The sequence below is a fragment of the Micromesistius poutassou genome (genome assembly GCF_964030765.1).
Source record: "Micromesistius poutassou genome assembly, chromosome: 4".
In the NCBI taxonomy this organism is placed as follows: domain Eukaryota; kingdom Metazoa; phylum Chordata; class Actinopteri; order Gadiformes; family Gadidae; genus Micromesistius; species Micromesistius poutassou.
The window spans coordinates 20008826-20023825 of NC_140274.1; the positions used below are offsets into that span (position 1 = coordinate 20008826).

At 53.5% G+C, this 15000-nt stretch overlaps 2 protein-coding genes across 7 annotated transcripts in view; both read right to left on the reverse strand.

The window, feature by feature from the left end:
* Nucleotides 1–224, reverse strand: part of capn12 (calpain 12) — a gene marked incomplete at its 5' end in the record, with an annotated part of 16706 nt that extends 16482 nt beyond the window's left edge. The window contains 1 exon segment of the mRNA XM_084466421.1: nt 194–224. Within this exon segment, the coding sequence (XP_084322547.1) occupies nt 194–224 (31 nt within the window).
* Nucleotides 225–2093: 1869 nt separating this feature from the next.
* clasrp (CLK4-associating serine/arginine rich protein) overlaps nt 2094–15000 on the reverse strand; it is a 13595-nt gene continuing 688 nt past the window's right edge. Inside the window, exons 2-21 of one of the 6 annotated variants that reach the window (XM_084467037.1) lie at nt 13790–13929; nt 13130–13227; nt 12863–12964; nt 12518–12594; nt 11929–12013; nt 11402–11538; nt 10898–10994; nt 10375–10453; nt 10205–10278; nt 9993–10034; nt 9400–9639; nt 8654–9040; nt 7764–7949; nt 6890–6929; nt 5639–5699; nt 5115–5173; nt 4724–4770; nt 4143–4228; nt 3659–3683; nt 2094–2738 (exon numbers count right to left, since the gene is read on the reverse strand). In XM_084467037.1, coding sequence (XP_084323163.1) covers nt 2693–2738; nt 3659–3683; nt 4143–4228; nt 4724–4770; nt 5115–5173; nt 5639–5699; nt 6890–6929; nt 7764–7949; nt 8654–9040; nt 9400–9639; nt 9993–10034; nt 10205–10278; nt 10375–10453; nt 10898–10994; nt 11402–11538; nt 11929–12013; nt 12518–12594; nt 12863–12964; nt 13130–13227; nt 13790–13888 — 2067 coding nt within the window. In that variant the 5' untranslated portion in view covers nt 13889–13929 and the 3' untranslated portion in view covers nt 2094–2692. Of the gene's footprint in view, nt 2739–3658; nt 3684–4142; nt 4229–4723; nt 4771–5114; nt 5174–5638; nt 5700–6787; nt 6930–7763; nt 7950–8653; nt 9041–9395; nt 9640–9992; nt 10035–10204; nt 10279–10374; nt 10454–10897; nt 10995–11401; nt 11539–11928; nt 12014–12517; nt 12598–12862; nt 12965–13129; nt 13228–13789; nt 13930–15000 lie in introns of those variants that run through there. The other 5 variants (XM_084467036.1, XR_014633392.1, XR_014633393.1 and 2 more) reach the window with 5 other exon arrangements.

Sequence of the window (15000 nt, forward strand, 5' to 3'; positions counted from 1 at the left end):
CACACACACACACACACACACACACACACACACACACACACACACACACACACACACACACACACACACACACACACACACACACACACACACACACACACACACACACACACACACACACACACACACACACACACACACACACACACGTTAGGGCCCGCTAAACTATGTCCAACATCGATTCACGAGTGACGTGAGGCCAGAACTACGGAGGGGGAAGTCATGACGCGAGCAATCACCGAGATCTCGGTCAGCGTGTGACGGTTCAGCGGCGCTAACACGAACCACGGGCCCTCAACTCAACTATTTAGCTGCTTTGAACTTCAAGTAAGGGGGTCGTATCTCTTCCCGGTAGCCGGTGTCCTCTTAGGTTCTGCAGAAAAGTCGTGATTCAGAGCGGTTGCCCAACGCGGTCATGAACACACCTTGACGCCTGGACGCGAGCCACCTGCCCGGGTACTATACGGAACAGGACAGGTACAGACAGTACAGTGGGGAGGTTCATCTCGCCAGTGGTTACTCAGAAATGTCACCTTTCCTGTTTCAGGGCTGTGCTGTTTGTGCAGACATGCAAGGCGCGGTTGCACACACACACACACACGCGCGCACACACACGCACGCACGCACGCATACACGCAGAGCAGTCAGGTACTGTGGTCAGACTCCGCACGCATCGCTGGCCTCGCTAAGACACAACACGCAGGGAGTTTCATAATCACACGTCCTACTTAGAGGAGGAGAACCAGCCTGGTCCGTGTGGCGGTTCACTTCTGGTTCGGTCAGATCAGGAGCCTGATCTGACCGAATCCACTAGCGGACAGGCAGTTGGTTAATTACGACCCCCGTCCAGAAGTTAAGTAAAGTCAACAACACACACACACACACACACACACACACACACACACACACACACACACACACACACACACACACACACACACACACACACACACACACACAGTAACCTGTGGAAAAGTAGTCTATTGATGTTACCGACATATCTAAATAAACCCAGCTATAAATAGATATCGGTGTATTAACATGAATTTATGAAACGGACATGAATTAAATTATTTTTTGATTAAAACATCAATAGATAAAACGGTCACTCTCCCACCGCGTCCGAAGCGCCCCACTGTTCCCATTAACGACCAGTACTTATACAGAATTAAGTGGAACATTTCCCGGTATGTTTAACTCTACACTTCCTTACCTTCAATTGCGCTCAGGTGCTGCGGTCGGCTTCCGAGTTTGCGCCTGGACATGATGTGTCGGTGCAGGGGATCAAAGTTCGACCTGGACCCGGACCCGGACCCGTTTATGGAGCCTGCTCTCTCTCTGCAATCTACCGATCTGCGTTCACACGCGCTACCGACACACGAGCTCACGACACGGACGCGCTCGGGACCTGCAATGAGCAAGGCAGGCGTTCAAGTTCACCGCTTTCCCCCGGCAGCCGAGGAGGAGAGAGGGGCGACGCAAGCACCGCCCGCCGCCCCCACCCCCTGACCTGGACCCGCCCCCTCCCAACACAAGCACCGCCCCCTCCCCCCCCCACCCCCACCCCCCCCGACCTCACCTCGGACCCGCCCCCCTCCCAAACTCATCCTCCTCTGCCCTGAAGGGCGCTTAATGTTTACGATGAACACCCAGACTGCCCCATTATCAGATAGTGGAGCGGAAGGTGCCGTATGTGAAAAATGCAGCAGGCCATGCGTCTGGGAAGACATTTCTTAGCGGAAGTGTGTATTTTCACTCACACACACAGTTTCGAAACCAGCGCGTCTTTCACGGCTTCTGTTCGGTGCGAACGTGTGAGGGACTAGTCACCTGGATTTTTACCCATGGAGGAGAAGCAACTTCTCGCATTGAGAGGAACAATCCAACTGAGTGTGTGTTCGGTGTCTAAAGGCTGAGCAGTGGATCGGATGATACACGAGAGACACGTTAAACACGCGTGTAGTGGAACATAATGTTGTAGCCAATATATTAATCGTGTTTGGCGCCCCCGTGTGGTGAAACCAGGTATCGCTGACCGTTTAAATTGACGTAGACGAGATATTGTGTAGAAAAAAAGGCACATTAAGTTTAATTCAAGACCAATTTATTGGAAAATGAACGACGTACAACATCTTATTGTGGGCAAACCCATGATTGGATGGATTATAGAAAAAAAAAAAAAGAATCAAACATTAAATTATTTGCATTTAATTGTCTCAAACTCTTTACTCTTCTCTAGTAGATGTAAGGTTGTCAACAAAAATGTTTAATTTGATGGGCCTGTTTGTAGGAGCCCGTGTTCTAGAGGTGGACCCGAGGGGGGGGGGGGGTCAGCATCAATTGACGGTCCAATGACACGACAACACTCCCGGTGTGTGAGCTAGTTAAGACACAATACACATAATAGTTCCATAGGATCTACGGCTTGAGAAGCAGTGAACCAGAAAGAGTCTCAGCCAATCAGCCCGCCCCCTGCCCTCTCCCAGCCAATCAGCCCTCTCCCAGCCAATCAGCCAACCCCCTGCCCTCTCCCAGCCAATCAGCCAACCCCCAGCCCTCTGCCAGCCAAACAGCCCGCCCCCCCATCCCTCTCCCAGCCAATCAGCTCGTCCCCCCTCCGGTGGGCGGGTCCAGCCCTGTGGTGCCCGGGCTGGCAGGTAGGGGGTGCTGTGGAGCGGGTCTCTGCGCCGGGTCAGTACCGGTGGTACGGACTCCTGGAGCGGGACCGAGACCTCCTGCTGCTTCAGACAAGAGACACCAGGGAGACTGATGAGTGACACACACACACACACACACACACACACACACACACACACACACACACACACACACACACACAGAAAGACAGACAGACAGCCAGACACTGGGATGGACAGACAGACAGCCACACACTGGGATGGACAGACAGACAGCCAGCCAGCCACACACTGGGATGGACAGACAGACAGACAGACAGACAGACACACACCCCCAGCCACGGAAGAACACTCAGAGACCAACTCTACTGGATCCATCTCAACGTGTGTCTACACAACCAGGGCGCCGGGCCCGGGACGAGGCCCGCGTGGAGGGTCTGAAACAGGGCTGGTGTGTGGTGCTCTAAACCACGGCCCGGAGCAGCGTTACGTACAGCGTTACGTACAGCGTTACGTACCGCGTTACATACAGCGTTACGTACAGCGTTACGTACAGCGTTACGTACAGCGTTACGTACCGTGTTACATACAGCGTTACGTACAGCGGTACGTACAGCGGTACGTACAGCGGTACGTACAGCGTTACGTAAAGCGTTACGTAAAGCGTTACATACAGCGTTACATACAGCGTTACGTAAAGCGTTACATACAGCGGTACGTACAGCGGTACGTACAGCGTTACGTAAAGCGTTACGTAAAGCGTTACGTAAAGCGTTACGTACCGCGTTACATACAGCGTTACGTAAAGCGTTACGTACAGCGTTACATACAGCGTTACATACAGCGTTACGTACAGCGTTACGTACAGCGGTACGTACAGCGTTACGTACAGCGTTACGTACAGCGCTACGTACAGCGCTACGTACAGCGTTACGTACAGCGTTACGTACAGCGCTACATACAGCGCTACGTACAGCGTTACGTACAGCGGTACGTACAGTGGTACGTACAGCGTTACGTACCTTCTGGAGGAGCTGTGGTCCCGGCCTGAGGGGAGAGAGAGAGAGAGACACCATTAACACAACGCCATGTAGCATCACTAGCCTAACGCCATGTAGCATCACTAGCCTAACGCCATGTAGCATCACTAGCCTAACGCCATGTAGCATCACTAGCCTAACGCCATGTAGCATCACTAGCCTAACGCCATGTAGCGTCACTAGCCTAACGCCATGTAGCATCACTAGCCTAACGCCATGTAGCATCACTAGCCTAACTGGGCAGGTCACTCCACTAAGGGCCGCTTCTGGACCAGCGCGCTACAGGAGCGCGCTGGTCCGGGGGAACAGGGGCCCCTACACTGTAACACTTCCCCATTTGTATAAAGACAGCAAGACAACACACAAAGGAGACATGGCAGAGCGCTTCCAGAGGAAGGACTCCAACGCCGCACAACAGGTCGGACGGGATTCTCTCGCCGCTGCGCGGCTGACCAGGATGCTTTACCGTATTTTGACGGGGAGGGGGAGTGGCTCTGGCGGCCATATTGTTTCTCCCACTCGTCCCTCTCCTTCTCCCGCCGTTCGCGCTCCCTGGGGGGGGGGGGAGAAGAGAGAGAGAGAGAGAGAGAGAGAGAGAGAGAGAGAGAGAGAGAGAGGGTCAGCAACACACACGGGGGAGAGAGAGAGAGAGAGAGAGAGAGAGAGAGAGAGAGAGACAGAGACAGAGAGACAGAGAGAGAGAGAGAGGGTCAGCAACACACACGGGGAAGAGAGAGAGAGAGAGAGAGAGAGAGAGAGAGAAAGGGTCAGCAACACACACGCAAGCTACGTTTTACTGTGCTTCTTCAACTTTTTTCTAAATGGCTTTAATGGGATGTCTTCATATCGTACTGGATACTGTAATTACCTGGGGACGCAATACTGTTTTAAGTGTACGCATGTGTGGTGTTATTTATTGGTGTGTTTTATTCTATTGCCGTGTAAAGCACATTGTAACCTCGTCGTGAAAGGTGGTGGTGCTAATAAAGTTATCCTCGGTTTTAGCAGAAGTAGCGGTGGTGGTAGCAGGGGGGTCATCGGACTCACTTCATGCGGATCTTGCGCGCCATGGCCCGCAGCTCTCCTTCCCGTTCCTGTCCACGGAGGAAACGAGACGCATGAGGGATGAGGGGTTTAGAGAAAGGACAGTTTCAGTACCGGACACAGCCAGACAGACAGACAGACAGACAGACAGCCCAGACAGTCAGGCACACAGACATACAGACACACAGCCACAGACAGACAGTCAGGCACACAGACATACAGAAAGACAGACAGTCAGACAGTCAGGCACACAGACATACAGAAAGACAGACACACAGCCACAGCCGACATGACAGACAGACAGACAGATACCCACCAACAGACAGACAGACACAGCCACACACACACACACAGCCACACACACACACACACACACACACACACACACACACACCTGTCTCTTGTTCTCCTGGCTCTGGATCTTGGCCTGGGCCGCCTTCTTATCAGCCTTGGCTGCAGGAGGAGAACTCAGAGTCAGTCATCACAGAATGCACCGGAGGCTGTTAACAGTCACTAAGCCTAACCCTAACTCAGAGTCAGTCATCACAGAACGCACCAGAGGCTGTTCACAGTCACTAAACCCTAAGCCTAACCATAACTCAGAGTTAGTCTTCACAGAATGCACCGGAGGCTGTTCACAGTCACTAACCCTTACACTGAGCCCTGGTTTAAAGGAGTGTTCAGCGGTTCTCTAACCCAACGCTAACTATGTTTTAATTAGTGTATAATCCGTGTAGCTGTGTTTTCCCGGCCGTCGTTTGAGCCTTTTATAGCCACATGGGGGCCGGATCCTCTACCACGGAGGAGGCCACGTTTCTACAGTTAGTGCTATGATGAGCGATGTTTGTGTGTGTGTTCACGTGTTTGTGTGTGCGTTCACACGTGTGCGTTCACACGTGTGTGTGCGCGCGCACTCACACTGCTTGTTGAGGGCCTTCTGCATGCGTATCTTCAGCTTCTCCTGGGGGGTCATCTTGGGCTGTGGAGGACAAAACCCAATCAGAAGGCTCTCCCGGCCAGCGGCGCCACAGTGAGTGGTAGGGTGAGAGCGAGCGGGTGTACGGTTACAGCCCGACAGTAACAGAGCCGTTGTGTGTGTGTGTGTGATGAGCGCGCGGCGCAGGAGTCCCACTGGTTAGACGGGGCCGGCCGCGTGTCTGCGGGGAGAGAGACGGCGTTTGGCCGACAGCACTGCAGCTGCCAGGAAAACCTCACCTCACCTGTGTGTGTGTGTGTGTGTGTGTGTGTGTGTGTGTGTGTGTGTGTGTGTGTGTGTGTGTGTGTGTGTGTGTGTGTGTGTGTGTGTGTGTGTGTAAAAGGTGAACCGGTTGAGGAACAGCACAAGAGGCTAGTTCAGAGGGGCAGGACACGGCCTGGGGGCGGGGAGGGGGGGGGGTGGTCACCTGGTCACCTGTGCTCCCAGCTCCTCCCAGTCCTTGAGGGACTGGGCCGTCGTTAGTTTCACCGTTTGGAGTGAAACCGTTTACTAATACATATTTGCTTTTGAGCGACTATATGCAAATGAACCGTCTTTTGTCCGCTGGGTAGTGTGTGCGTGTGTGTGTGTGTGTGTGTGTGTGTTTGGGGCGCTGTGTGCGTTGTGAAGACGAGCCCAGACTGCCCAGAGCCATGCAGGCTGGGGCAGGACCACAGGCTGGGGCAGGACCGGGCCTCCGCAGCACCTGGCCCCGGAGAGGAGCTGCCGCACACACAGTTCACACAGGAGGAAACACGGCAGACGCGGCCCGCTGGAACGGGGCCCGGGCCCTACTGGTTACAGCTGGGGGGCCCTACTGGTTACAGCTGGGGGCCCCGCCTACTGGTTACAGCCAATAGGTATGACCACAGACCCCGCCCACCACACACACACACACACACACACACACACACACACACACACACACACACACACACACACACACACACACACACACACACACACACACACACACACACACACACACCAGGGGGGCCTGTCAGAGCTGAGGGGGGGGCGTGGCCTGTCAGAGCTGAGGGGGGGCGCGGCCTGTCGGAGCTGAGGGGGGGCGTGGCCTGTCAGAGCTGAGGGGGGGCGCGGCCTGTCGGAGCTGAGGGGGGGCGTGGCCTGTCGGAGCTGAGGGGGGGCGTGGCCTGAGCAACAGAACCCAGCTGGATCATATTCTTACTGACTTTGGAAGCTCCAGACTCTTTACCGCACGGAGTGTCAGGCCTGGAGAGAAGAGAGGGGGGAGAAGAGAGAGGGGAGAGAGAGGAGAGAGGAGAGAGAGGAGTGGGGGGAGAGAGGAGAGACGGTAGAGAGAGGAGAGGGGGGGAGAGGAGGAGAGGAGAGGAGAGAGAGGAGAGAGGGGAGAGAGAGGGGTTAGTGAACTAGTAATGTTTCATTTCTTGAGTTGTTTCCAACCATGGGCTGATACCAGGCCCGGTGAAAGGCTCTCGGGGTAAGAACCGACAGCCCGCGTGTGTAAAGGAGTGTTCCTCTCTCCCAGAAAGAGGGTTGGATCTGTCTGTAACGGACACAACCACTAAACCCCTTTAAGATCAGCTGCCCTGCTCTGATGGCATCGGGGCCTTTATCCAAACAGAACCAGATAAAGTGTTACGGGCTCTTTATGGTCCCACGTTCACGCAACGCAAGGACCCCGCAGACGCTCCGACGCAGTCGTGAACCTTTATGGTCCCGCGTCGGGTTTTTAGCGAGCGGACCAATCACAGCCCCTTGCGGCTGCGTCGCCTCGACGGAAGGATACAATTTGTGGGAGGCGCACGTCCGGCCCCTTCGGCAGTGGACGCAAGGAGGGTCCGCAAAGGACGTAAGGGGGTCCGTGACCCCCTTGCGTTGCGTGAACGTGGGACCACAATCAGCCCTTCACGTTTGTTAGTTTTAAGCTATGCGTCACGTTTCTACTTTTACATTTCATCATCACTACAAACTCATTCCCTCTCGCCGCCCCCTCCCCGGTCGAGCGGAAGCAGCGCTACAGGTAAGTACAGGTAACCATGGTAACAACATCCGTAACCACGGGGACGAGGACGAGGCCCTTACTTCCTTAGCTTGTCGAGACCGCCCGAGGGCAGGGAGCCCCGGTGGGAGTGAGAGGGGGAGGGGCTCCGGTTGGGGTGGTCGGGGGAGGGGGAGGGGCTGGGGCTGCTGCTTCCTGCCCGGCGGTGCCCTCCGGAGCCCCGCCCCCCGTGCCTGGAGACGGCCCGCTGCCTGGAGCTGGAGCGGGACCTGATGGGGGGGGTGGGGGGGTGGGGGGTCCAGAGTCAGCGTGGGAGGGGGGGGGGGGCGTCAGAGTCACCGGTCGCCGGCGCCCTGCAGACCGAAAGAGGTCTGCAGGGCGCTCACTTCAATTCAACTTTATTTGTACTTTCCTTTTTTTTTCACAGGAAAAAATTCCCTTAATTAGCAAAGGAAGAAATCTTGAGGAGGACCGCGTGGGGGGGCCTCCCTCCTTCCAGGGGTATCACATCGCCATTTCGATTTGAATTTGATTAATCGTTCAGCCCCTTCACACACACACACATAACATGCTGCTATTCTAACACGCTGCTATTCTAACGCGCTGCTATTATAACACGCTGCTATTATAACATGCTATTATAACACGCTGCTATTCTAACGCGCTGCTATTATAACACGCTGCTATTATAACACGCTGCTATTATAACATGCTATTATAACACGCTGCTATTATAACACGCTGCTATCACTATGTCACTTTATTCTTTTATCAATGAACTTCTTATACATTTAGTCATTTTAACCTTTTTTAAATTATAGCAGCACTTTATTCTGTGATATTTTATTTTTTTATGATGCATTAAGCGTCCGCTCCACCGTGAGCCAAAAGTAACGACATGTCACATGGCACACAATGTGTGCACTGATGGTCTATACCACACATACAGGCCGCCCGCCGTCCGCCCGCTCACCTGGTCTGCCGGCGGCCCGAGTACCGCCTCTTGTCCCGCTCCCTGTCCCGCTCTCTGTCCCGCTCCCTGTCCCTCTCCCGCTCCCTCTCTCTGTCCCTCTCCCGCTCCCGGGAGCGAGAGGGCGTGCGCGAGCGCTCCCGCCTCCTCCAGGAGCCGCCGCCACCGCCGCCGCCGCCGCCGCCACCGTTCCCTCCTCTGGCTCCGCCCCTGGAGCCCGAGCGCCGCCGGGAGGGCGAGGGGGAGCGGCTGCGGGAGCGGCGCCCGTCCCGCCCCCCGCTGCCGCGCCCCCGCCTCGCCCGCCGCGAGCGCGAGGACGAGCGCGAGGAGGAGCGGGACGAGGAGCGCGAGGAGGAGGACGGGGAGCGGCTGGACGAGGATCTTCGTCTCCTGGGCGATGGGGTGGGGGGGGGGAGGGGGAGACACGGGGACTTTAGCGGCGCAAGGTCAAAAGGTCAACGCCAGAGGTCAGAGCAGAGAGAGAGGGGAACCTGACGCTGTTGACTCTTGGTAACTTTCGGTTCACACATCAACGTATACAAACACTGACAGGTCAAAGGTGGGCTGCAACACTGGCATCGTGCACGGAGAGCGGCTGTTTTACATCAATCACATCCTACAGGTTTACTCGGAGGGCCTATCGCTAACTCTCTGTGCCTCAAAGCGGCCAGGGGGGGGGGGGGCGGGCAACAATATGACTGACGGGAGAAAGCAACCAATGAGAAGCCAGGAAGGGGAAAGTTACCGACCGGGAGCCCCTGCTATGACCTGCAGGGTGCTGCGAGTGGACAGGGGCGTGGCTAGAGGTGGGAGGAGCCGCCGCCACCGCCGCCGCCGCCGCAGCCGCTGCTGCCGCCGCCGCCGCCGCAGCCGCCGCCGCCGCAGCCGCCTCCTCGTCACTCCCGCCGAAGCTGGTGATGAAGGTGATCTTCTCCGGTCCTGGAGAGCGGGAGCGCGACCGGGACTCAGAGTCGGACTCCGAGTCCGGCCTGGGAGGGGAGAGGCGTCGGGTCGTTAGTGCCGTCTAACTAACCTAGACTGAGGAGTCTGTTTGTCTAATCGCCTTTGGTTTATATGAGCGGTTCTACAGAAATCTGCAACACTGGAGGCCAAGCAGTCGGCCAATCACGAACAGGCGGGTTTTTAAAGGGCACCGTCAGAAGAACGTGGATATTTGAATAATTTTTTTCAGTTTTTAAAAGTACTCAAAGACATGTCACAAATCAAATGTCACGACATGTCACGTAACGTCATGTCACGTAAATACAAATCAGTCACAACAGGTCCTCGCTAAACGAAATGCAAACGTCCCACTGAACAGTGAGAGCGCGGGCCAGCCTACCTTTTGTAGGGGTCGTATGTCGGGCTGTCTCTTCTGGCGTAGCTGTGGGTTAGAGGTACAGAGAGCAGAATACAGGTTGACATATTTACTCACTGATGGGTGAGGGAGCAAAGCGTTTATGAAGACACGGCCGTTAATCAGCCCCTACCAACCACCAGCCCCCCCCCCCCGCCCCGCCCCTCTGCGGCGGTCGCTGGTTCACATCCCGTTACCTGGGCGGGCTGATCTGGCGTCCCTTCAGTCTCTTCTCCCTGAACTCCCTCCGCTGTCGCCGGGAGCGACGGCCCTGGGGGTCGCCACGGAGACAGAGCAGCGTTAGCCGACAGACAAGACCACAAAGTGTGCGTCGGCAGAGGGGCGGGGGGGGCGGGAGGGGTCCTACCGAGTACATGGCCTTCTCCGCCTCCAGGGCCTTGGCGTGTTTGATGGCCTCCACCTCCTCCTTGTCCTTCCTCAGCATCCTGGGAACACATCACCGTGGTTACAACGTCACCGTGGTTACCACGTCACCATGATTACACACCGCTCACACACCGGCGCTGCTCGCTTCCCCTTCCTCTACCGCTTCTTTAAACGTTCCGTGTTGGGTCGAGGTTCGTACGCGTCAGCAGTGAGCCGTTAATATTTATCAAATGTATGTATGTATGTATGTATGTATGTCACCAAAATAATTCCACTTAATATTTAATAGTATTTAATAATAATAATATTTAATCACTATACGATTATTAAACAACCATTAAATAACAATTTGCTCGGATCTTCCTTTTGAACGAACTTCTGGTTCTATGAACATCCTTACTGCACAGCGATATAACTTCGTTTCTCATTCTTCAGACAAATGTACTTATTGTAAGTCTCTTTGGATAAAAGCGTCGGCTGAATGTAAAAGTACAATCCCTCACCTGACAAAATCTCCCTCAGCCATGCCGTAGGGGGTGGCGATCTTATTCAGGTCCAGCTCCTGTTCGATGTTCAGCTCGTCCACATCCACCTCCACGTCTACCCACCCACACAGAGAGGCGTCGCTGGTGAATGGACTGCGTTTATCCAGCACTTCTCTAACCAGTGGCCACTCAAAGCACTTTACAATACCGCCCAACACTCACCCACTCATACTAACATTCAGACACCGACAGCCAGCTCGTCAGGAGCAGTGAGAGTGAGGTGTCTTGCTCAACGACACACACACACACGAGGCGCCGGGGATCGAACCAGCAACCTTCCGGTTACCAGCCGACCCGCTCTACCTCCTGAGCCACATGCCGCCCATAACACTTCATACCGCGCATGCCTCCACGTTATTTTAGTGTCATTCAAATAAATGACAGAGCCTGAAGAGCCCAATAGCAGCCACATGTCTGGTCGTTCATGTTCAACACCAAAAGGGTTTAGGGGGACGTCCTGACCGATATCTGGGATGCCCTCGTCCTCCTCTGATTCCTCCTCCTCCGAGTTCTCCTCCTCCTTGTCTGAGGTGGGCTCCGGTTCCTCCACCGTGCTGTCCTCGTACGTGTAGCCAATGGTCGCCTTCTTCTCTGCAAGCCTAGCAAATGCACACTTCTGATTGGTATGGCGCAATATATACATAGTTCTTATTGGTCTGGAGCCATACAGACATGCATACGTCTTATTAATATGGAGCAAGACATACGTACGTACGTATAGTATAAATGGGTCCAAAGAATAAATACACTGAATTTATAAATATTTTTTCACCAGATTATATCGTTCACTATTTTCTTGACCATTTATTTTACAATACAATTTCAAAACTACATATTTTAAAAATGTCATAGGTTACGTAAAAAATAATTAAAAATATATATGATATTTCAATACATCATGCATAAATAATCTCTAGATATAATAGCTGAGTGAGAAGCGATAGCAGAATGAGGTCATGCCATACAGAAGCCCTTTTCCAAACACTCACTTTTTCTTTTCGTCGTCATTTGGTCTCGGCAGGCCACCGTAGAGCTCGTCTAGGTAGATCTGGTACAGGCACTGCTCCTCAGAGACTGTGGCGGGACAGCAGGAAGGGGTCAAAAGGGGGTCAGGGTAACCAAGCCAACAAGCCGCCACTGGACAACGGCTAGCTAGGAACATCACTGCTCTGATAAACAACAGCTTGCTAGCACAGCCATCACAGCTCTGATAAACAACAGCTTGCTAGCACAGCCATCACAGCTCTGATAAACAACAGCTTGCTAGGACAGCCATCACTGCTCTGATAAACAACAGCTTGCTAGCACAGCCATCACTAGCCTGATGGAAAGGCTAGGACGCATTGTGGAGTCATGCACTTACAATTGATTTTATGAGACCAAGTAAATATATACTGACTCTTCAAAAATGTAAACGTTGGAAATGTGCTCTAAGGTAGAGGAGGGAGAGGGAGGGAGGGCTGGGGATTGATTATGTTCTACAGTGAGACTGGAGCGAGCTGTAGACCGCCGAACCCTGGCCACCGATCCTTCAGGGTATTTGAGACGCTGATGGAAGCGGGAGGCAGCCGGACTCACTGTTGGCGAAGTCGTTCTGCACCAGCCCTCTGTAGCGCTCGTAGTTACTCTTCCTCTCGTCCGACTCCTGGTCCGGGCTGCTGCACGAGACACCACACAGTTCAAAGGTCATTTCAGGGGATTGGGGGGGAAAAAAAAAAGAATATCTACTTTTAAAACAAGATTCATTTGACAATATTTTGTAAAACACACATGTACAAACACACACACACACAATACTAGAGTCAATAAATGTTGTATATCGTTTTCACATTCAACAGCCAATCCCAGTGTTACAGACGTATGTAGCAAAGGCAGGGGGGGGCGGACATGACCCAGTGGGGGGGGGCTCCACCTGGGACTCACCTGCTGCTGAGAAGGGGGGGGGTGTAGGTGGGGATGTAGTCCAGGTGGGCCCTGACGTCAAACCGGTCAATCATGTTGTTGGCGTCTCCTTGCCAGGGCATCCTAGGGAGAAGGAATACGGAAATAAATCAGGTTGCTTCCAAAATATCCTCACAAGTGGTGTGTGTATGTGTGAGTGAGTGAGTCAGTGAGTGATTGAGTGTGCGTTTGAGTGAGTGAGTTAGTTTCTGAGTGAATGAGTGAGTAAGTGAGAGTGTGTGAGCTCACATGTTGATGGGGCTCTCAGCTGCCAGGGCCACAGCGGGGTCCAGGTGGATCTTGTAGGCCCGGCCGTGGACCTGGAGGAACTGGGCCGGGTCCTTTTTCTGTGATGAACAGAGAGGAGAACGCTGAGGGAAAGACCGCCCACACCGGGGACACGCCCCCACCAGGGACACACCCACACCGGGTACACACAGATACAGGGAACTGTTCATACAAAACTCCCTCTGCAGTTTTGAAAAATATATTATATTCCAATTAGGGTTTTCCTTACAACATTCAATTTAATTAATTTTGTTTTACTGTGAGACTTTGTTTTAGCATGGACCAAGGTGACGTGCATTTAAGAGGACATGAGAGAGAGACAGCAAACAAGTAGTAGGACACAACAAGCAAGAGCATGTTGGAGGCAGCCTGGTCTAAACTATAGGACGAGGGTCCACTGATTTAAATTACTTAATAACAGAGAGAGAGAGAGACCGGGTTAAATGGGATGGAGAGAGAGAGAGGGAGAGAGATAGAGAGGGGGGGGGTCCCTCCAGCAGGGCCCCTGTGGTCCAGGTCCTGGGCAGAGGGGCCGTCCCCGGAGCTCCTGACCCCTGGGGGCCTGTCATCTTCCTGCTCTGAGAGAGAGCGAGAGAGAGAGAGAGAGAGAGAGAGACTTACGATCTTCTCGTAGTACTCTCTCCGGCGCTCGCCACGTCGCTTGTAGTCGACCATCATACCACGAAGCTTGCGCTCGTGTTTTCTGGCCTCCTGCCACATGACGGCGCCGCTGGGGGTGGGGGCGCGGCGGGGCACGGTTGCTGCAGACAGGAAGGGGAGGAGCCAGGAGGAGGTAGGAGGAAGAGGAGACACAGCATCATCAGCAAAGCGACGAGGAAGAGGACGGGCGATGGGACCGAGAAGGGTGCGAAGGCCCTGAGGACTGAGCAGGCTCAACGTGGGAGAGACAACACGGACACAGACAACCAGTTCACTGTGGATTGGCCTTCAATTAAATGAACCATCTCCATGCATTGTAGTAACGATGATAATGGAAGGTCTGTGGAGGTCTCCCCCTGACTCATGGAGAGGTCTCCCCCCGACTCGTGGAGAGGTCTCCCCCCCGCCCTGACTCGTGGAGAGGTCTCCCCCCCCCCTGACTCGTGGAGAGGTCTCCCCCCCCCCCTGACTCGTGGAGAGGTCTCCCCCCCCCCCCTGACTCGTGGAGAGGTCTCCCCCTGACTCGTGGAGAGGTCTCCCCCTGACTCGTGGAGAGGTCTCCCCCCCGACTCGAGGAGATCTCCCCTGGGGTCGCTCTGGGGGTTCAGCACGCTGCCTGTGGACTGTTTTGAGTTTGTCTGGTTGATGCTTCATGAATCAGTTTTCCGTCAAAACGTGACATGTGCTCTCGATGAGGCAAAATAAACATGGATGGGTTGTGCAGCTAGTACTCTTGTTCTCACCATCTCTCAAATAAAACCGCTTGCTACCAAAGCAGGATAGGTTCGTCCACATATGGGTTTGCAATGCACGGAAATTATTATTTCTTGCTATGCATAAATCAAACAGAAAAATAATAAGCATGATAACAGATTCCAAAATCTGTACTTTTTCAATCATACAAACACACCTTAATAATTAGTGTATAAAATGGACAATAATCAGGTTATCTGTGATCACGTGAACTCGGAACTATACCATGTGAACCAGCTGTTCATATCAACTTGGGTAGTAGAAAAGCAAAATCAAATATTTTAATACTAGTAAATAGTTCTCCAACTTCCAATACTTGACAGCAATATACATATATGATATGTTGGTAGTTGGGTAGTTTATGGACTTCGTTTATAAGTTGTATTATAGTATTTGGTGTGTTGGATGGTATGCATTCA